We start from the raw sequence: 21,636 nt of genomic DNA on the forward strand, positions 1-21,636 counted from the left end.
TATCTCTATAGTGCAGTCATGGGCAGGCTGCGGCTGGTGTCCCACAACACAGTAAAGTTCTCGAAAGGGCCTCTGCGTGTTGGATCCGTGTCCCCACGTAAGCCTTCCAAAGGACCGGGTACCTTCCTTATGATGGTACCCGAGTATTATGGAAGTGAGATACACATAATAATAATAATAAAGCTCATTTATTCCGTGTAATAAATCAAAATTTACATTTCAAATGTTTTGTTAGTTGTTAGTTTAACTTAATCTATTTTAGTATCTAATGTTAGTTTAATTTTTTCTTATTTCCACGGACCCCTTATTGGGTAAAAGCCTCCTCTCTCCTCTTCCATGTAATCCTATCCTGTGAAATTTTCATCCAGTTTTTGCCCACCGTTTCTATTAAATCATCAGCCCATCGCTTTCTTGGTTTACCTTTTTTCCTTTTTCCTGTTGGTCCTGCCCATTTAGTTGTCAGTAATGTCCATCTGTTATCTGTATATCTCGATATGTGACCCGCCCATTGCCATTTGAGATGTAGAGCTTGGCGGAGAGCATCTGTTAGTTTAGTTTTATTTCTTATGTCTTTGCTTCTAATCTTCTGTATTTTTTTTATTTTTAATATACTTCGTTCCATTGAACGTTGGCATGTGGTAATTTTGTTTTTAATTTTCTTTGTATATGTCCATGTCTGGCTCCCGTATGTCAAACTAGGTAAAATACAAGTATCCATCACTATTCTCTTCAATCCTATGTGGTAGTCTCCTTTTAAAATTTCTTTTTGAGCCCAAAATTTTTTCCATGTCCCATTAATTCTTCTATCAACTTCTTCTTCATTACAGTTTTCGTTAAATGATACTAGCTTTCCTAGATATATGTAGCTGTTAACATATTCGATTTTATTACCGGATATTTGTATTAGTTTAGTTCGAGAATTGGTCATTATTTTAGTTTTTTGAAGGTTCATATGTAGGCCTACTTCCTGGCTGGAGTTCGATAACAGTTGTAACATTTGTTCTAGTTCGTTGGCTGAGTTGGCAAATAGAACTATGTCATCTGCGAATCTTAGATGACTAAGATATCGGCCTGAAATCCACAGCCCTTTGTTTTTCCAGTCAATACTCTGGAAGACATCCTCCAATACTGCGATGAACAGCTTTGGCGATAAGGGGTCGCCTTGTCTAACTCCTCGTCCGATTTGTATCTCTTCTCCTTTGTTTTCTAACCGTATTCTGCTTACACTATGAGAGTAGATGTTCTTTAGAATATTTATATATGTGGTACTTATTTTGCATGATTCGAGCGCTTTCCAAATTGAACAGTGAGTAATGGAGTCGAATGCTTTTGAGTAGTCAACAAAAGCTACATAAAGCGGGTGATTGAACTCTTTATATTTCTCTAGTACTTGGTCTAACGTGTGGATATGATCTATAGTTGAAAAGGCTGAACGAAAGCCTGCTTGTTCAATTGGTTGTTGGGAATCTATTAGTGGTGTTAACCGACTCAAAAGTATGGATGTGAAAAGTTTATAAATACTAGATAGAAGGCTAATAGGTCTATAATTAGCAATATCTAATGGATCACCTTTTTTGTAGAGCAAAACTATCTCTGAGCAGTACCATTGTTTAGGTACATTTTCAGTTTGAAGTACTAAGTTATAAAGTTGTGCGAGATATGGAGTGAGTACTGGTGCACCTATCTTTAAAGCTTCATTGGTAATATTATCTGGGCCTGGACTTTTGTCATATTTTAGTTTTTTGATATGTTTTAATACTTCGTCCTCACTAACAAATTCTTTTACAATATCTACCTTATGTTGCGTACTCAAGGACTTTTTCTGTGTAGTTTGTATCATTATTTCTGGTTTCTTATATAATTCTTTATAAAATGATGTTGCGTAGTTAATAATATCCTGACGTGTTTTAGTTGTGTCTTGCTTTTTGTTTAGTTTAAGTATCCAGTCTTTATGTGTAGTAAGTTCTTTGTTAGCTCGTTTGATGCTTCTGTATTTGTCTAAGTTTTTCTCTATAATTTTGCTTCTATGGTTTTTGTAATCTCTTGCTATTTCTTTATTTGATAATTTAAACAATTTTTTAAGTTCCTCTTTAATTTCTTTTGTTTTATTTTTAGTTTTTAATAATTCTGTTCGCCTGTTTAGTAGTTTTATTGTTGATTCGCTTAGTATGTGAGTTTTATTGTCTCTGTTATTAGTTGTAGGTTTTTTAATAACGCTTGTTGAGATTATGTTTTCTAATTTGTCGTAGAAATATTGTATGTTTTTTGTATCATGATTGAGATTTATATTATTTTCTAAATTTTGTTTCAGTAGCTTTATGTAGAACATTTTTTCTTGGTCAGTTGAAGGTAACTTATGTTTCGATCTGAAAGTATTTCTGCTCAATTTCGGTATTTTTAATGAAAGAGATGCTCGTACTAATCTATGGTCTGACGGATAGGACAGTTTATTCAGAACTTCTACATTATTTATAATTTTAGGTTCATTACACATTATAAAATCAATTTCGTTTCTCGTTCTATGGTCTGGCGACACCCAAGTCCATCTCCTATTGTGCCTCTTTTTAAAATATGTGTTCATTATAAACAGTTTTTGTTCGCAAGCATATTGAATTAATCTTTCACCTCTAGCATTCCGTCTCCCATATCCAAATTTACCCATTACAAAATTTTCATGACTAGATGGTTGTCCTATTTGGGCGTTGAAATCTCCCATAACGAATACGGTTTTGCCTTCAATTTCCTGGGCCGTCCTAAGATCGTTGTAGAATCTATCAAGTTCTTCCTCGCTCGCTTTTTCGGTAGGTGCGTATGCTTGAACAAGTGTAAGAAGTTGTTTGTTTAGATTAAGTTGTAATACCGCTACTCTTTCAGATATTCCACTATAATTTACTATGCAATTTTTATAATGCTTTTTGATTAAAAATCCTACGCCATATAGTCCCTTTGTTTCTCCTGTATAGCAGAGTATGTATTCCTGTAATTCTTCGATTTTGCAGCCCATTCTCCTTACTTCACTCAGTCCTATAATATCAAAGTCTACGCTTTTCAGTGCATGCAGCAGTTCAATTAATCGTTCTTGTGATGCTAAGGATCTTACGTTGTAGGTGCAGATTTTTAACAGATGGTTGCGCTTCATTTTTGAGGGGTGAGGGTGTTGGTCGTTGTCCCCACGGTGACCAACCGGCTTGGGGAAAGTATTTTTAAGTTCTTCTATTGTGGTTTGTGTTATATTGTTCCGGTGGCTGATAGGTATTTGCTATGCGTTGTGTTCTACTTTTCCAGTTAGAGATGTTGTAGAGTTGGATCGGCCTCTCATTAGTGTGAATGCGTTTTTCTTATTTTTTGTCGGTACGTTTTTCTCTGGCTGGATTGGGGTAGTTGGTGATATGGATAGATCCCTTTTCCGGTTGTTTGTCTGTGTAGAATAATCTTTAATAATAAGTTTATCGTAGTTAATAGTCGCATAGTTCCCTTTATCTCGTTCTTCTTTGACCCTTTCATGTAGTTCTCTTCTTTTTTGCAAGACCTCTTTAGGAAAATCTTCCGATACGTAAACATCACCAAGTTTCTTCTTATTCTTCATAATTGTATTTTTTAACCAACCATTAACACATGCCATGAGTATTGGTCTAGTTTTCCCTCCAACAGTGTCTTTTTTTCCGATTCTATAAATCTTATTTACATCTTTAGGTTCAACCGTAATGTTCAGATGGGTAGTAAGTTTCTGGGTTACTTTTTCCAAAAGATCTGTTTGGGATGATTCTGTTTCCTTAAGACCATAAATAATAATGTTGTTTGATCTGCTGTTTTTCTCCAAATTCGCTATTTTTTCTTTTAAAATTTTATTTTCTAATCGTAATTCTTCAATTTCTCGTGTGAAAGGTGCTAGTTTTTCATCCATTTTATTTAAGACTTCTTTAGTTTGGTTTTGCATTTCGGTTTTAAGTTTGTCAAAAAGTGCTTCATTATTCATTTTAAAAAATTTAGTTTTAGTCTATGGTCAATATCGTGTCACCCGACTTTTATATTTTCCCTTATCTTTTTCGAATGGCAACTCCCGATATTTTCCTTATGTTGGCAGTATGTATTTGACACTTGTCAAATATGTGACATCTGTCAATAACAGCTGTTGGTTATCGAAATGCTTTGAAATATGGAATTATTAATTAGTAAATTCAATTGTTGGAAACTTATCTTTTCTTAGTTCCCGATGATTTTTGTGCAATTTCGATGTTTATTTATGAATAATTACACTTTTCACCAAATATGGATAACTTATACAGATGATTGAGGTTTAAATAGCGGAGCACAACAATTGTACGTATTACTTTGACAGTCACCGGAAGTCAAGTCATCATCAGTCATATATACTATATATTGAGTATAAAATAGGATCCAGAAAACTTTAACACTAGGACGAAAAACCTTCAATTTTAGTAAATGACGATTATTGTCCTTCGCTGGATTTGGACTCCAAGCAAGAGGATTGGGTGGCTGAAGATGTTGTCTGGAGAAAAACCGAATATGTCATGGTGGTTATACATTGAGGATACAAGCACTATTAAGAGATAAGAGAAGCTCGAAAACCATATTCCTGTAGGTATGTTCAGTTACCTTACAGGGAAAGTTATAGGTGGTCAGTGGCAATATTTTACGGCATGATATGGAATTTTAACAATTTCTATATCTTATAATATCAAAATAATATAGATAAATAAAGAAAAAACAATGAGCCGCAAAGATTTTATGAAAAAATTAAGCACAGATTTGAAGGTGCCTTGGATGCAAATACGACTTGAAGAGACTCTACGTGACAATATCCAAATTTTTTCAAAATATATGGTACCAGTATCCATAATATGTTTACGATAATGCAGGACCAAAATAGTTTCGATATTGCGGATTTTTTTCCTATAAAAAGGCAAATTATAGTGGCTAAAACGCTATATGAGAGAGAACACAATATTCATAATTGTCAAGACTGATTATAAATTTTTTTTCTATGCGTCTATAATTATAGTATTATTGTAGTTAGATTAAATAAATAAAAAAGATTAAAAACTAGTTATTTTTTATAAAACTTACCCAAATATAAGAAGAAAATATAAGTTTAACATTTTTGTTGGCTTTTTTTAGATGATTCAATTATCGTTCTGTATTTATATAAACAAGGAATATAATATTAGCACTTAATGTGTTAATTAAAACTGTATTTTAATATCTATTGCAAAAAATAGTTAATTTCCACAGAAATATTATTAGTATCCCATGTTAACTGATAAATAAAAAAAGATTGAAAAATATTATTAAGCAAAAAGGAATAGTGTCCGTTGTTTCCGTGCAGTATTCAAATAGACCAATAGTAACACGGCATTAATGCAAAACTGTCTCATGTAGTCACTTGAACCAATGACACTAAGAGTTGTTCCTTTATGCTCATGTTAGAAAAATGACACAACTGCGTTTATACTAAAATAGTGTTAGCACGGATGGAACAAAATGAATTAAGTCTTTATTCAAAAAGTATAACTTCACATATGTCTTTGTGTTCGTGGGTTATTTTGACTCGAGACGAATAGTTCCTTTGCGATTGCCTAAAATGATGGATAAGGTAACTTATACCGTTTATCACACCCTACTTATACCGTTTGGGTCATTCGAAAAACTGGGTTAGGATGCAGCTAGAGATATGACCTTTTGATATGTTGTGTATTTTGACGAGCTGAATCCAATGGTGCAATAAAAACCAAAGGGAATAACTCGTCTTACTCCCTTATTCACTGGAGGCACAGGAATGTACCCGGTTTTCGTACGCGTCAGACTAACTTATTTTCCATCCCTAAAGTTAACACTAATTATGCACGAAACGGTGTGTTAAACCGCATTATGCGTGTATACAACGCAGAGTACGCAAGTGCTGACATTTTCCTACTCTCTAAACAACGCTTTGCTAATGAAATATCTAAAATAAATGGTTATTTAAACAAGCACTAGCACACACGCAACACCTACACGCACACACACACACACACACACACACAGACACACAGACACACACACACACATACATGCGCTCACACACATTAAGTAACTAAGTTTGTATTGTAGTTATTTTTGTGTTTTTTATTAATATTATTGTATACCTTTCTAGTTTATGGTCTATTCTTAAGAATAATATGTTGTAATCCTTATTGGCAATTTGTTCAATTAATCAACAAAATAGTAAAATCTTATAAAATGTAAAGCTGTTGGATTACCTACCAAAATAAAAAAATAAAAAAAAAATAAATAAAGCTGTTGCAGCAAAGCAACGATCGTTTTCTTTAGGACTTTCATTGAAAACTGAAGTTGCAGATATAATATTTTTTCGTGGACTTAGAAGATCGTCTAAAGTAATTAAATTAATATCTTCATTATTTCTCACTTTAGCTTGCCTTTCAGGCGATTTTTCCGAAAAAGAAAGCTTTCTTTTCACCTTCAAACACCTCGATAGAGCTAAGACTTTTTCTGGCGAACCACTGACGTAGCTGCCATCCGAAAGATCTTCATGTGGTTCGTAAGTCTTGTCTTTAACGCTATCATCACTATCATAATCGGAAAATTCTTGGCCAGGATCTGTAACACAATAAACTTACTTTACGTAAGCACAACCAATATTTTCAACATAACTTAAATAAATGAAATGAAAATATTTGTGTTTTTTGTTCTGTAGGCATAGTGTTAGTAGGTAGGTACAGTTAGTTATTATACTGGAAGTCGAATCCAACATGTTGGAAGAAAAGCTAGACAGATTGATTGGTTACATTCCTAAAACAAGATGTAAAGGTAAGTAAAAGTATTTACCTAAACAATCACTTTCAAATATATGCGCATTGACTTCATGTTTTGTCTTCTCATGACAATAACTTGGCCCTGCAATTGGATTCTCGTATATATTTCGTATGTCGTCCTCTGATAAAACAAAACAATTTGATTATAATTTACATACCTACATTTAGGTATACCGATTTACTTCTAAAACAAGTAGAAATGTATGAAATTAACTTACCGGGCACTGAAGCACCTGTATCGCTAGCTTTAGCTTCTTTACTACGGGAATTAATCAAATTTCGAAGATTGACTAGTTTGCGTCGTTTATTGAGTAATTGGGTGAACATAACATCCTGAAAAAAATAATACATATGTAACCTAAATTCACAACATAATTATTTAAATGAGTACCTACTATAACCGATAAAATATCACTAATGCACACCAAAGGACTTGACGATATAAAATCTGTAGATACCTATTTATAGGTTTTGTACTCACCTGATCTTCGCCATCCATTGCTTAGTACTTAATAAGTACTTAAAATCCTTGAATAGTCACCACTAATTCACCCACAAGCAATTAAATAAATCAGAAGTAATAATTCGGCACAATAATAACAACTCGCGCGCGAGTAACAAGACTTGCTGTCTTTCAGGGGGGGGACACTTAGAACAAACTGACATTTATTAAAGAAAGCCACGCGATCTATACTTTGGCGAGTAAAAACTTATTTAAATAAGTTTATATTAAATCCCCAAAAGATGGCATCGCACTTTCCGAAGTTTTTGCAAAGTGAATAAAGATATTTAAATAAATGGAAATTATTCTTTAAACATTGTTTTATTTTAATAGATCGAATGCATGTCTTACTTTTTTTCAAATTCCAATAAATAATTTTGCGATTTCAATCGCTTCATATGGTATCAAATTAATAAACTTGCAACATCTTCTGAAAGCTTCTCAGTGTTGTCCTATATGAAATCAATGCAGTAAAATAAGGCAAATGAAAACCTTTCTTTATTCAAAGTTTAAATGAATTAGAACAATAATCTCAGATTTTTAATTCAGTACCTATCTTATCTAGAACTATAATTATTCAGGAAAATATTTTACATAAAAAAATAGTGCGTCTAACTAAATAAAATACTGAAAACGTCTTATTTAATTTACATGAAAAGTGTTAAATATGATTTATTAATTGGTAACATTGACTAACTTTTTTTTTGTAATTTGTATTTGATAATTATTCTGTCATAAAATGGCGGCGACTATACGTGAACGGTGAAGTTTATTTACGTTAAAATTACTTAATTAGTTCATTTTGTTGATAATCGTGTGAAGTTTATAGTTCTCGTGAAAGTGTGGTGAAAGTGCGTTGAATCGAGCCCTACGTTCAGGCTTTCAAAACGTTTTACTGAAAATTATGTGCACGGACAGTTTTGTTTTAGATAAGTACTTAAAAATATGTAATATTACAATATGTGAAAGCATTTAAAAAATAAAGAACTAATTTCTTTTATTGTCGTTTTCTTCATTATCCTTAGTAAGTACTTCAATTTGTTTTAAGAAATTTGACTGAATTATACCTATTTAGCACTTCCAAATATCTCATTTTTTAAAGACTCCGTATTTATATTCATATAATGAAACTAATATAAATACTAATTATATAAGCTAATTATCTTGTAATTATTACAACTGAAAAGTTTTTTTTTAAATCACCTAAATCTTTAAAAACCATCCATTTTGTAATCATTTAGATCTTAGTCTTATTTCTAAAATGTTGAAAATAAATCAGTTGTAGGTATTCTCTGAAACAATATCGCTCTCCTATTTCAATAACGACGCAAATATAATATGTGAGCATTTATTCCAGGCACATATTATTTTTGCCTGAAATGATTATTCAAATTAAATTGCGTCGTTATTTATAGAAGAGTAGTGATAAAAAAAATATACCTACTACCTATGTATATTAACGTATATAATATGTATGTAGGTATATGGAATTAGTTCTAACCCCAAAATCCAGAGGGCTCATTGTCGCCAGTCAAAGTCAAATAGGTTGGCCTTCATATGCTTCAAGAGGGCTCTCTATGCCCTATTATACATTATACTCTTTGCTGTCTTTGCTTGTAAACAGAACGCACGCGCCACCCCGCACCCGTTCGGTGCTATGCGCTGATAGGTCAAACCATTGTGGCGCCAAAAACGGCCGAGTGACCGGCGATAATGTCCGATGTCATTCTATCGCGTCGGTGTGCGGTCACAAATTACGTAGTAACTAATACTTAATCTGTGGTCACAAAGTCAATGGAATAGTGTTTCTTCTTCACATAGGCATTTTTTTACAACGATAAAGTAGCACTTTTTTAAGGCATAAGGACTAATTTATGTTTGTAGACCTTAACCAAACAAATAAAATTTCGGACATAACACTATATCTCAAGGTACGACATCCCAATTATTTAATTTCAAGAAGCATAAAGTTCTATCTGACATTACGTATTATTTTTGCCAACAATCCTTGTAGGATAAAGTCGAATGACAAAATTGTCCCTTCGTTACGCATAAAATAATTTAAAAGCATAAAAGCTGAAGTCAATATTCGACTTTCCAATTAAACCAAAATTTTAAGCATAAATACTGTACTTGCTATTAAGCCTTATTCCACAATATAAATTTGGAAATTCGAGAGATTCGACCTTATGCTTTTGTATTATTATCAGAACAAAAAGAGCTGGAATTATGATTGTTATATGCATAGAAAGAGCGCGAGATACTGGTTTCAGTTGACTAATAAAGATATTTTACTCTGATGTCGACATTCGACCTTATGCATCTCAGGTCGAGAACTAGTTCCTAAGATGTGTAACATGATATTTGCTTGAAAAATACAACTTCAAAGAAGCAACACCCCACAGAGACATGATCAAAGATTAAATAAAAGTACCTTTATTGAGTGTTAGATAAACTAATGCTAGTTACAAGAAATAAGCGGATAAATTTATCCTATTCCTATCACATGACAAAACAAATTATCAGATGAACAAGACAGCGGTCTGGCAAAATATGACTTTCAAGTGTATCAAGTGGTATCAAGGAATTGTTTTAAGATAACATGTCACGTATCTTTTGATCACATCTTAAATATCAGTTAATTACGTTTAATGAGATTTACTAGTTATGCAAATCAACGTTTCATTATTTATCGGTAGATATTTTGCTCAAAAAGGTACTTATTATATTTTAACTCCCATATTATATTTTTACTGAGATTTTACAATATGACAGTAAATATATCTTCACAGCATCACAATATGTTATTTATATAAATAACATTATCATGTTATTATCATCTGGGGAAGATAGGAAGATTCTAGTACCTAAATTAGTTACTTTAAAACTTTTTAACATTATTAAAGGTAATGTTCGATAAATTGTAAATGCCAACTTCAAAGCCAACGTAGTAATATCTGTAATATTAACTATTCTATGGTAGGTAATATTTACTATTGTCTGGCTAACGAAAAATGAGACTGGAAAAAGGCGGCAAATTCAAAAAATCAACATATGGCAACTTAGGTTATAGTTGGAAATATAGTTTTAATACTTTTATTTATTATTTTCTCTTACGAGCAAAAAAAAACAACAAACTCTTCATCTTTTTAATATTGATTTATGTAATAAAGTAGTTAAGTGATACAGACAGACAAAAAAGAACACCGAATGAAAGCAAGAAAAACCGTGAATGAATAGTAAGAATCACTATCATTATCTCTGACTCTTATTATGAACTCTTCCATTTCTGCAGTTATTCCATCTCGTTTTTTATACTATCTTCAACACGAATAACATGGTCCGGTCATAGAAGAAATCTCGTCAAGATACTGATTTTGTGTCTTTAAACATTTTGAACGAAACAGATCATTCAATTTTTTTTATTGTTGCTTGAATAGTTTATAACTGGACTATTGGTATCATCCATGTTACCTGCAAAATAATAAATATTAAACAATACAATCAAAATGAATAGTATCAAAATATCAAAGTCACACTTAACAATGCATTGAGATATTTCACGTAAACACTCTTGTTTTTCCTTGAAAAATACATCTCTTTTAACTTGTTTCTTTTCAAATTTACTAATCATAGTAAAAAGAACCTTTTTTAAGTCGCTTTTCAATGTTTTCGTCTCGTTTTCAATTAGAAATCACTAAAATTGCGGAAATAATTTTCACTTTGACACATCAACAACTCAGGTTTTATTGACAATTACGTAATTATAAGTGTTGCCATATAAATTTTCGAAATAAAAAGCCAGTCTCATCTTTCGTTAGCCAAACTCTAATCTGTGCTACCATTTCAGAACATACAAACCGCTTCTTTGATACAATGAGTGGCCCGTAGGCGTAGATATAAGATAAGTACGGACCTGGCTTTAAAACCCGGTGGGGACTAGCAAAAGGCTGATCACCTAGTTGTAGGTAAAGAAAATCGCTATGCATATTGCATTTAACCCATACCCACAAAGGGACCAGGAAAATAATATTAGATCTAGATTGAACTACCGAGTAGATCGAAATGAAAATTGAAAAGCAGCGCAATGTACCTACAAAATTTTTTCTCTTTATTACGATCAATGTAGAAGTTATCAAATCTCATGCGATTTCGTATAAAATAACCATTTACAGTAATAATTGCCGCAGGTAATTTTTTTTCTTATAAACAGAGACGCTTCTCATTACTGATTTTTTTCTCCGACATATCTTTAAGATTTACCTTTATAATAAACTAGCTGTGCCCCTCGGTTTTACCCGCATGTCTCCGCTCCTGTTGGTCTTAGCGTGATAATAATATTATTATAATTTATAATATAGGTGATAATATAAAGGTAGGTGATGCAAAATATGCTATCTAATAAAAATAGCAACAATGAAGGGAGTGTAATGTTTCGAAGGTAATTTGGACGTTATAAATTTGGATTCACAGAAATTTAAACTGCAAAACGTCATCATATCAATAATTCAAATGGCAAAATTGCGTGCCTAAACTCATTTAAACTTCCAGCATAAATGCGCTCTGCAATGCTTGCTGATAATTTTTAAATACTAGTCTTTATTCAACTAATGGGTTTTCTGTGAACTTACTCCAAGGTCTATATCATAATATATTTTTATTAAAATCATGATGTAATGTGTGGCTCATACTTTTAATGCACTTAGATATTTTACAAGTTGCATCACATCATAGTTAAACCCCAAATTTTGTATGACTTTTATTTGTGTATTTTGTCTGTATTTCCCGTTCTATAAACATGTAGAAAAAGTGCAATATCTATATTTGTTGCATGATTAACATGCGACCTAGACAATTTGAAAAAAATTACTGCATTTTAATATGATGTGTGTTTATAAAACAACAAGAAAAAAATTTTTTTGCAGATTTTCGGCGGTATGGCGACCATTTGGAATCGTCCGAAAAGTATGGCATGGCGATTTTCGTAAATGGCTGCACGACGATGGTTACCTGTGCAAAAGTTAGCCTGGTACAAATGGTTGAATTGTTTTTTTTAATCAACACATTCACGTCGGTATGGCGGGCTGTAAGTCACACCGGAAAAGTATGGCATGACACTACCGCCTACTTCTTTTTTATGGGCTATCGGTAAATTTTAAAATTTTTGTGTTACAAATCGTTTGACTTTCGCTATTTTTCCGAAGAGTTCGACTAACGCCCACGCAACTAAGCCGCCGGTACCAGCGTATACACCATCGCCATCCTGTTACAAATGACTCGAAATTTTGTGTCAATATCTCCCGGTCTAAAACGATTGAGAAACTGCTTAAATCTGACTTACTCCTTTTATAAATCTAAATGCTAAATATGCTAAATATAAATATAAATGCTAATTATAAAAATATAGTCAAAGAATAGTCAAAGTGAATGATTAAATATTATTATGTTTATATTTTAATTTATATCAAAAAGACACGTCGTTTGTGATATTTAGTTTATGGTTCTGTCATCTGGCGATTGCCATATTTATCAATTGACTAATGACTTTGACGGCGACGTTGACAATTTATTCTTCAAATGTTGCATTTTGCGATTATTTTTCAATACAGCCTACTTCATATGTTAAAATTTCATAATTTTAAAGTTTTTGCGCAAATTATAATTTGCATGTATATTTTACACGTGTAATGTCTTTATTCGAAAACACGGGTTTTAATTCCACCCTTTACGAAGCTTTGTATCTTCAAATCGAGGATACTCTGGGCTTCGCGAAAGATTTTTTTCAGTCGTGCGTGTCATCATTGCCAATCGAAAACTTACCTAAAAGTCTTGTTAATTTTAATGAATTCACGTTTTACGACGACTTAGCGGAAGTATTTTTCTTCAACGAGTTTCAATTATTGCTCCTTAAAACATTCCTTATCATTCTAGTGTTTACGTTGTTATTGATTTTTATATCTTGGCGTGTTTATGGAAACCGGATATCTGAGCGGTTTATGAAACCCGGTAAGTGTATTCCCACATTCAATTCTATTATCCCGTTCCATTTACTTTAATTTTAAAGCTAATTAACAACGAACAATCATTGCCCTAGGTACCTACGCCTTTTTCTCTAGACTTACGTCATATAGTTTTTATCAAAAACTTCTACATATTGATGCATTCTGTAATATTTTATCTTGATAAAAATAATGTTTAGACTACTGTTTACTAAAACCTTTGTTTGAGTGAATATGTAGTTGTTATTATATTAAATTAATAGAAAATCGTAATCATGTATAGCAAAATTTACTAGATTTATTATTACATTGTAATTTTTCATGCATGTTTTACAGCTACATCAGCAACAATAGCACAACTGAAAGAGAGTGTATCCAAGCTAAAACTGCCAAAAGAACACACACCACGCATTTAAAATGGCGGAAAAAATAAAGAAATTCTTTCAAAAAAAGAAAGCGGATGCTAAATTCAAGTTAGCTGGTCCTGGCCATAGGTTAAGTGAGTCCAGTATAAGTAACCAGTCTGTGAGGCGAGAGGAGCCTGTGGTTAAGAGGAGCGGTCTTTCGGAGGAGAGTAAGGTGGCTGCGGAGGCTGCGCTGGCGAGACTGTCGCAGAAGAGAGACAACCCAGCGTTTAATACTTCCTTGGCTGCTATTCGGGTATGTGTTTAGTAGTTATTGGATTGAAGAAACGCTATTTGAATAGTAGTATTTGATGAAGGCTTATGTAATAATCAATTTATCTTCAAAATATATAGAACTGAATCTTTTTACTTTTAACAAAGAATCATTCTATTTTAGTCTTTTTCTTTTAGTTTTTTTTCTAAGCCTGTTTTTAGCTGTATTCCTAAAATATCTCAAAACCAATTGGAGCAATTTACATATTTGTTATTGAAGCAAGTTTTCATTAAAACTTTAATTTTTCACAAAGTAGATAATGTTTTTTCTATTTGGTTTTTATTATATTTTAATCTTTTTATTATTAAACTACAGGCCCAAGTGAAAAGGGAGCTAGAAAGTGAAGCAGCAAACTCAAAAGTGGAAGGGGAACCTCTCCCAGTGGAAAAGAAGGTAGAAATGGAAAAGGAAGTGCCGGTAAATTTTGCCGCTTCTGGTGTTTATTTCAAGTAACTATTATTTTATTTATGAATTTATATGAACTATGAATATTAAATTTATGTAGGGGATTATTTAATAAATGAGTATGAAAGGTTAGATATAATTTTACAAGCAGAATGCTATATTTTCCACAAATACAAAATTAAAATTACCTTTATTTGTCGAATGAAGTGGTTAGTAGGTATAATGGAGCTATAGGATATATTTTATTGTAACATATTGTATGTACTTTTCGGTAAACTATATACTGATTTTAAAACAATGCATAACAAATACAAAGTGTGATCACTAACCAAGAAGCTTATATATCTAATACACTGGAGATTGCACTATGAACGTTGACTTGTCACGGGAAGGTATGACCTTGAATGACGCCTGGCTGTTCCTTCATCCCTTTCACACCAACTTGCCAAGTTAGGTGTGAAAGGGACAAAAAACAACCAGGCGTCATTCAAGGTCATACCTTCCCGTGACAAGTCAACGTTCATAGTGCAATCTCCAGTGTATTAGATATAAGCTTCTTGTCACTAACCAATGGCATCAGTGCATCAAACATCTTGTTATATATTATGTGAACTTTTATTTCACTCCAGAAATAGGCCCAAAAGAAAGACAATCCAAACAAAAATTATTGTAATTAATAAGTAAATTCTTAATTATAGATGTCCAATAATAAGCAACGACATATTACCTCGCGACGAATGGAAGCGAAACATAAAAACATTCCTGTATGAACAATTGGAAGAGGAGCGGGGACTCACGGCCTGTCTTATTATACAGTCGTGTAACAATAATAGGGAAAAGGTATATTGTGTGTATTTAATTAATCTATACTAATATTATAAAGCTGAAGAGTTTGTTTGTTTGTTTGAACGCGCTAATCTCAGCAACTACTGGTCCGATTTGAAAAATTCTTTCGGTGTTAGATAGCTCATCTGTCGAGGAAGGCTATGGGCTATATCATCTCGCTAAGACCACAGGAGCAGAGTGATGAGGGTGAAACCGTATCATGAAATATCCTCAGCTCTCCGAGTGCTATGCACTATAGCAAAAGTGTATTAGCATTCCTTCACTAATTTCATTTATCATTTAACTCCTAAATATTGTTAATTTATTTAATTATACCTCCTATAATACTTATTTCAAAACGAAAGGAACTTTTTCAAGTTTTTATTGTATTTCTGCTTTATCAGGTCATTTCAGCCCTTAGTTAGAAGAGGTGTAACATTTGTTGATTTTACACATTTTTCGTATTCTTTCTGCCTTTTCTTATTCTAACCTCAAATCTATAAATTCATGTCTTATTTTATTGAAGTATTTTGACGTTAATTGTAAAAAATTAAAAACAAGTAAGTAGTTGAATAGAAAATGTGAAACTAAATATTTGAGCAAGCATGTGTAACAGTATTCATTTCTGATACAAACATTTTATAATATTGTTTTTCTTTCACATATTATTCATTTCTATATAAATTTACAGATTGATACCTGTGTAGAGACACTATGCAAGTATTTAGAGAACATTGTGACTTACCCTGAAGAGGAGAAATATCAGAAAATAAGAATGTCCAACAGGTAAGGCAATTTCTATCATGTGTATCATTATGAACACTACTGTAGAAAATAAATAGGTAGGAAACTTAAATTTATTTTATTTTACAATTTAAATTGTGCATTTTTTATAACTACTACAAATTATTTGATTTTCAATTATTAAAAAATATTTACCCAAACACCACACTAGGTTAGAAAACAATACACAAAATTTTGTCTTTATTTATACCTGTTGATAAAAAATGGCATAACAGAATATATAAAGATCTGTGTGATATGTTCTTACGATGCATTTACATCAAACAAACTATCTAACCCCACTATTTCAAATTATTTTAGTAGCAGGTGTAAAGTATTCTTTCGTTGTTCTTAGTGCTTTAAAAATTCTATGCAATGTTATAATACTGAACAACATTGAATACGAGTTTTCGTTTACACTAAAAGATCACGAAAGAATGCTCTTGCCTAGATCAAGATGAGCTCTATGGTCGTTTGATGTAAATGCACTGTTACTGTAACAAAAAGTGTAAATCGATAGAGTAGTTTTACAGTTTACATGCAAATATTTTCTCTTTATAATTTTAGTGTAATGTAGTGAAGTCCCATGTCCCCAAGTGTGGTAAGGGGCAGATTATCCATACATCTGTTTCACTGATCGATTTTCTTTAGGGACAAGTGGGCGATCAGCCTTCTGTGTCCTGCCAGACTGAGACATTTTTTTTATCCGTCTCCACCGGGAATCGAACCCAGGAGCCCTCAGTTCTACGCTAACGCGTCAACCACTGTACCAAGGAGGCGGTCAAATTTTAGTGTAGATATTACTTATTTTAAACATTAATCCATACTAACATTATAAATGCAAAAGTAACTCTGTCTGTCTGTCTGTTACTCAATCACGCCTAAACTACTGAACCAATTTGCATGAAATTTGGTATGGAGATATTTTGATACCCGAGAAAGGACATAGGCTACCTTTTATTGCGAAATATGTACCACGGGCGAAGCCGGGGCGTACCTCTAGTTGATGATAAAATCAACAATTTCAGAGCATTCACAGACCGCGTGCAACCGATAGAAGGTGCTGTGGAATTATTGTTAGCGGCTGGGTTCGTTCAACAGAAATTGTTCAATAACGAAGGGAACGAGGAAGATTTCCTTGTGTTTAACAAGGATAATGTGCCTTCTGTCGAGAGTTTGGTGGTAAGTTTATTATTAATATTGTTTAAATTGGAAATACAAGAAATAATTAAAAATTATTAAGGTGTGAGGCTGTGTGTGATGTTACTTGATATTTTGAAGGCATTGAAGAGCAAAAAGTACATTCAAAATCAAATTCAAATTCAAAATTTATTCATTTATCACTATATAAAGTATGCATTCAGATGTACAAAGTATAATTATTAACAAATAAATAAGTAATTTATTTATTTAAACAATGGTATTTATTATACCATAATAAAAAAGTAAAAACAAAAATAAATTGTTAAAGCTTATCGAATAGATTTATTTAACTGTACGGACAAAACCATGCAAAATCAAAATACATAACATATTAAATCTTTGCATGATTTTAGTAACAAAGTTCCAAAATTTCGTATTTCTATACTTAATAATAATATCCTTACCTCGATAATCTTATAATATATATATAAATCTCGTGTCACAATGTTTGTCCTCAATGGACTCCTAAACCACTTAACTGATTATAATAAAATTCACACACCATGTGCAGTTCGATCCAACTTGAGAGATAGGGTAGTTTAAATCTCAAATCGTTTTAAAGAAAGCGGGCGAAGCCGCGGGCGGTAAGCTAGTAATATTATAAGTAGTAATAACATAGCTATATTCACTATACATTAGAAAATAAATTAATTAAAAAAAAAATGTTGTGTGGTTTTATGAAACCTCGGTAAAAGTGAAACTTTTTTCACACTATAGACATTTTAACTAAAAATTATCGTATTTGTACGATAATAATTATCGTACGTATCGTGCGTCACGCGACATGCGCTACACAGACCAAAAAGTTTGAGACGATGTAGTGTATGTGTGAGTTTCACTTTAATCCCTACAAATATTATAAATGCGAAAGTAACTCTGTCTGTCTGTCTGTCTGTTACTCAATCACGCCTAAACTACTGAACCAATTTGCATGAAACTTGGTTTGGAGATATTTTGATACCCGAGAAAGGACATAGGCTACCTTTTATTGCGAAATATGTACCACGGGCGAAGCCGGGGCGGACCACTAGTTATTAATAATATCAGAATAACATAGCTAGTTATATTCACTATACTTTAGAAAATAAATTTACTTATTTATATCCAAATTCCAGACACTTATAGAAGCCCTCCGTTCAGCGGAACCCATACAACTAGAGTTGGATAGGAACTTACAAGTGTTGTTACCATCTCAAGCGGCCAATAAGGTGCAATTACCGCCCTCGTTCTATGCACTCACTCCGGAGGAAATTAAACGGGAACAGCAGTTGAGGTATATCCTACTATCCTACTAATATTATAAATGCGAAAGTTTGTGAGTTTGTGTGTGTGTCACTCTCTCGCAAATACTACTGAACCGATTACTATGAAGTTTAGAACACATAGAGAGGATAACTTGGATTAACACATAGGATAGGTTTTATCCCGGAAATCCCACGGGAATGGGAACTATGCGGGTTTTTCTTTGAAAACGCGAGCGAAGCCGCGGGCGGAAAGCTAGTAAATAATAATATATGCATAACAAAGAACGTAGCCATAGTCAAAAAAACCCGTATAGTTACCGTTCCTGGGGGCTTTCCGGGATAAAACCTATCCTATGTTCTTCCTCCAATTTTAAAGTAAATCAATGCAGTACTTTTTGAGTTTAGCCCGGACATACATATAGACAAACAGATAAACTGACAAATATTCTAAAAACTATATTTTTGGCTTGGATATAGATTTGTAGATCACGGCCCAAGTGTTATATTATGATGTTTTCTTTTCTTTTTCTTTGTTATTTAATAAATAATTTAATTTTCAGGGCAGAAGCTATAGAAAGATCTCAAATGTTGCGCACTAAAGCTATGAGAGAAAAGGATGAATTACGAGAAATGAGGAAATACAAATTCGCTATTATTAGGATACGCTTTCCAGATGGGATTTTACTTCAGGTAATTTTTTTCTTTATATTTAGTAGAAATAAAAAAAAGATTGTGTATACTTATGTACACGCGTTAGAAGTTATACTTCTTTGGCGTATAGAAAAAATACTAGAATATACAACTTGAACATGGTTATCAATTTTCATACCACCTAGAACTAACTTCATGCGGTTAACTTTAGGTCGTAAAAATTCACTCTCATCATTTTTCTCCATCGCGCCAAAAGAAGTATAACTTCAATAATATTATGTACTAGCTTCCGCGCGGATGTCGGTCTTCGCGTGGATGGTTTATTTCTGTATTTTGAGTAACTCTGACAATGACATCTTATAAATATCTATTGAACCCAAATACGGCTAGGCCTGTAATAATACGCAACGTGTGTTCGCGGTTCTACAGAACAACGTCTATGGATAAAACTGAAAAATTAAGATTAATTTTTTTCTCCGTATTTTTCCAGGATAAAAAGTATCCTATTTTACGCCCAGGATAATAAGGTATAATTATACCAAGTTTCATCGAAATCGAACCGTTAGTTTTCACGTGATGCCTTCACATACAGACAGACAGACAGACAGACAAAAATTTTTTTAATCACATATTTGGGTTTGGTATCGATCCAGTAACACCCCCTGGTATTTATTTTTTCAATATTTTCAATGTACAGAATTGACCCTTCTACAGATTTATTATATGTATATGTCGTGGTCATATCGTAGATATGATCATTTCATGATATGAGTGGCCATTTCACGAAATGGTCGCATATCGTGAAATGGCCAATTTAGTTTGGCCACATCATGATGTGGTTTGGGCAGATCAATGATAAGAAATCGTTTCACGATATGGCCAATTAACGCACGGTTTTTTCATGAAATGATCAAAATTATTTGATCATATCGTAAAATAGTTACATTAATCGTTGGTAGAGGCGCTGCAAGCTCTGTGTTTATGTGATAAGATGGCGGCCGCTGGCGAAAATTAAATTATTCGCAGTTAAAAACTTCATAATTCGTTTAATAACAATATTATGAAGAAAGTCATAGCAAAGAATTTACGACGAAGAGGTACGAGTACTATGGAAAATTTGGATATCTTATATGTATTTAAGAAAAAATGCGACTTAAATAAAATAATTTAAGAAACTACTACTATATTATTATAATTGTTTGTTTTTTAAAAAGCGATCCGCTTCTGGCACTCGCCGGCCGCTGCCGCGGCACGCTCGCTTTGCTCGCTCGGCTCGTGCGTTGTTTATCAAAGTCTAACCTAACCTAACCTAACTGTTTTCTATTGCAAAAACGATTCGCTTCTGGCATTCGCCGGCCGCTGCCGCGGCACTAACTTAAATGACATTAAACAAGTTTTTAGAATATAGTTATCCTGAAATTTTTTAATATTTTATGAACTCTTCATATTTTATACGATCTGGCCAAATCTGGATGACCAAATCGTGAAACGTTGACGATTTAACGATCTGATCAAACTATGTTGGCCATTTCACGATATGCGACCATTTCGTGAAATGGCCACTCATATCATGAAATGATCAAATCTACGATATGACCACGACATATAGATATTGTAGTGATTAGTACATATTTTGTATAAAAAATTAGAAAGCTGGTCAATGTAATTGGAAATAAATTGTGTTAAAGGCAATTTTACTTCATTAAATTGTATGTGTGTTAAAGAACAGTTTATTTAAATCATTGCACCTCATTATATTAAGGACTACATACATTTCTAAGTCCTTAAATACATTTAATTTTTTATAACGTTTTTCTCTTTAAATATTTACGTTTTTCTCCATAACAACCATTCTCGTACTTCAAGGAATATTATAAAAAAGAATTAACGAAATCGGTTCAGCCGTTCTCGAGTCATGCACTTACCAACACATTTTGCGATTCAATTTTATAAATATAATCCGATAGTATTAAATATTAATATTGGTTTTATTAACGGTACATATTCATGAATAAAATATAATATTTTGTTTTCTATCACAAGAAATTAATACCTTTATGTTACAGGGAACATTTTCAGTCTACGAGAAGTATCAAGATATTCACGACTTCCTTAGAGAAAATCTGGAACATAGTGACTTACCATTCGTCCTAACAACACCCACGGGTCATAAACTAAATATAGACGAGGATTCCAATAAAACATTAATTGACCTTAAATTAGTACCCACAAGTATATTAAATTTCGCCTGGCATTCGTCCATTCTTGAAGAAATCAATAATAGTCCCAATAAAGATGTTTATTTGAAACCTGAAATCATGATTCTGGTGCAAGAAATATGATTGGCTCTTGTATTTATTATTTTTTTATTTATTTGGATTGATTGTGTGAAGGGTTTTACTTGCCTTTGGAAAGCCTTGGAAGTTTATTTTTTTTGCATTTATAAATTTTGATCCATGTAGGAATTTACTTGAAACGGATTTTAAAATGTATTCCTTATTTTTTTTTTGTTG

At 32.6% G+C, this 21,636-nt stretch overlaps 3 protein-coding genes across 3 annotated transcripts; 1 reads left to right on the forward strand and 2 right to left on the reverse strand.

Moving 5' to 3' along the window:
- Nucleotides 1-3,259: 3,259 nt before the first annotated feature.
- LOC123703041 lies at nucleotides 3,260-3,976 on the reverse strand. Its single transcript, XM_045650912.1, has one exon. It carries the CDS (start codon nucleotides 3,974-3,976, stop codon nucleotides 3,260-3,262), a length of 717 nt encoding a protein of 238 aa, XP_045506868.1.
- A 1,583-nt stretch (nucleotides 3,977-5,559) lies between these two features.
- LOC123703042 lies at nucleotides 5,560-7,446 on the reverse strand. Its single transcript, XM_045650913.1, has 5 exons — nucleotides 7,315-7,446; nucleotides 7,052-7,166; nucleotides 6,847-6,954; nucleotides 6,316-6,618; nucleotides 5,560-5,597 (listed from the first exon to the last, which is right to left on the reverse strand). The coding sequence occupies exons 1-5, from the start codon at nucleotides 7,330-7,332 to the stop codon at nucleotides 5,560-5,562; spliced, it is 582 nt and encodes a 193-aa protein (XP_045506869.1). The 5' UTR covers nucleotides 7,333-7,446.
- Nucleotides 7,447-13,199: 5,753 nt separating this feature from the next.
- LOC123703102 (UBX domain-containing protein 6) lies at nucleotides 13,200-21,551 on the forward strand. Its single transcript, XM_045650987.1, has 9 exons — nucleotides 13,200-13,341; nucleotides 13,671-13,994; nucleotides 14,328-14,461; nucleotides 15,116-15,257; nucleotides 15,934-16,028; nucleotides 17,054-17,207; nucleotides 18,344-18,501; nucleotides 19,033-19,162; nucleotides 21,190-21,551. The coding sequence occupies exons 2-9, from the start codon at nucleotides 13,752-13,754 to the stop codon at nucleotides 21,463-21,465; spliced, it is 1,332 nt and encodes a 443-aa protein (XP_045506943.1). The 5' UTR covers nucleotides 13,200-13,341; nucleotides 13,671-13,751; the 3' UTR covers nucleotides 21,466-21,551.
- The last annotated feature ends 85 nt before the right edge of the window (nucleotides 21,552-21,636 follow it).

The sequence above is a fragment of the Colias croceus genome, chromosome 25 (genome assembly GCF_905220415.1).
Source record: "Colias croceus chromosome 25, ilColCroc2.1".
NCBI lineage: Eukaryota > Metazoa > Arthropoda > Insecta > Lepidoptera > Pieridae > Colias > Colias croceus.

Bases quoted from the DNA above. Each gene is read 5' to 3' on its own strand.
- LOC123703041 (XM_045650912.1), bottom strand. From the start codon at position 3,976: ATGAATAATGAAGCACTTTTTGACAAACTTAAAACCGAAATGCAAAAC.
- LOC123703042 (XM_045650913.1), bottom strand. The intron at 6,955-7,051 runs GTAAGTTAATTT...TTGTTTTATCAG, and splicing joins TACAGGTGCTTCAGTGCCCG to AGGACGACATACGAAATATA. The intron at 6,619-6,846 runs GTAAATACTTTT...ATTGTGTTACAG, and splicing joins ATTTGAAAGTGATTGTTTAG to ATCCTGGCCAAGAATTTTCC.
- LOC123703102 (XM_045650987.1), top strand. From the start codon at position 13,752: ATGGCGGAAAAAATAAAGAAATTCTTTCAAAAAAAGAAAGCGGATGCT. The intron at 18,502-19,032 runs GTATATCCTACT...TTTAATTTTCAG, and splicing joins AAACGGGAACAGCAGTTGAG to GGCAGAAGCTATAGAAAGAT. The intron at 19,163-21,189 runs GTAATTTTTTTC...TTTATGTTACAG, and splicing joins CAGATGGGATTTTACTTCAG to GGAACATTTTCAGTCTACGA.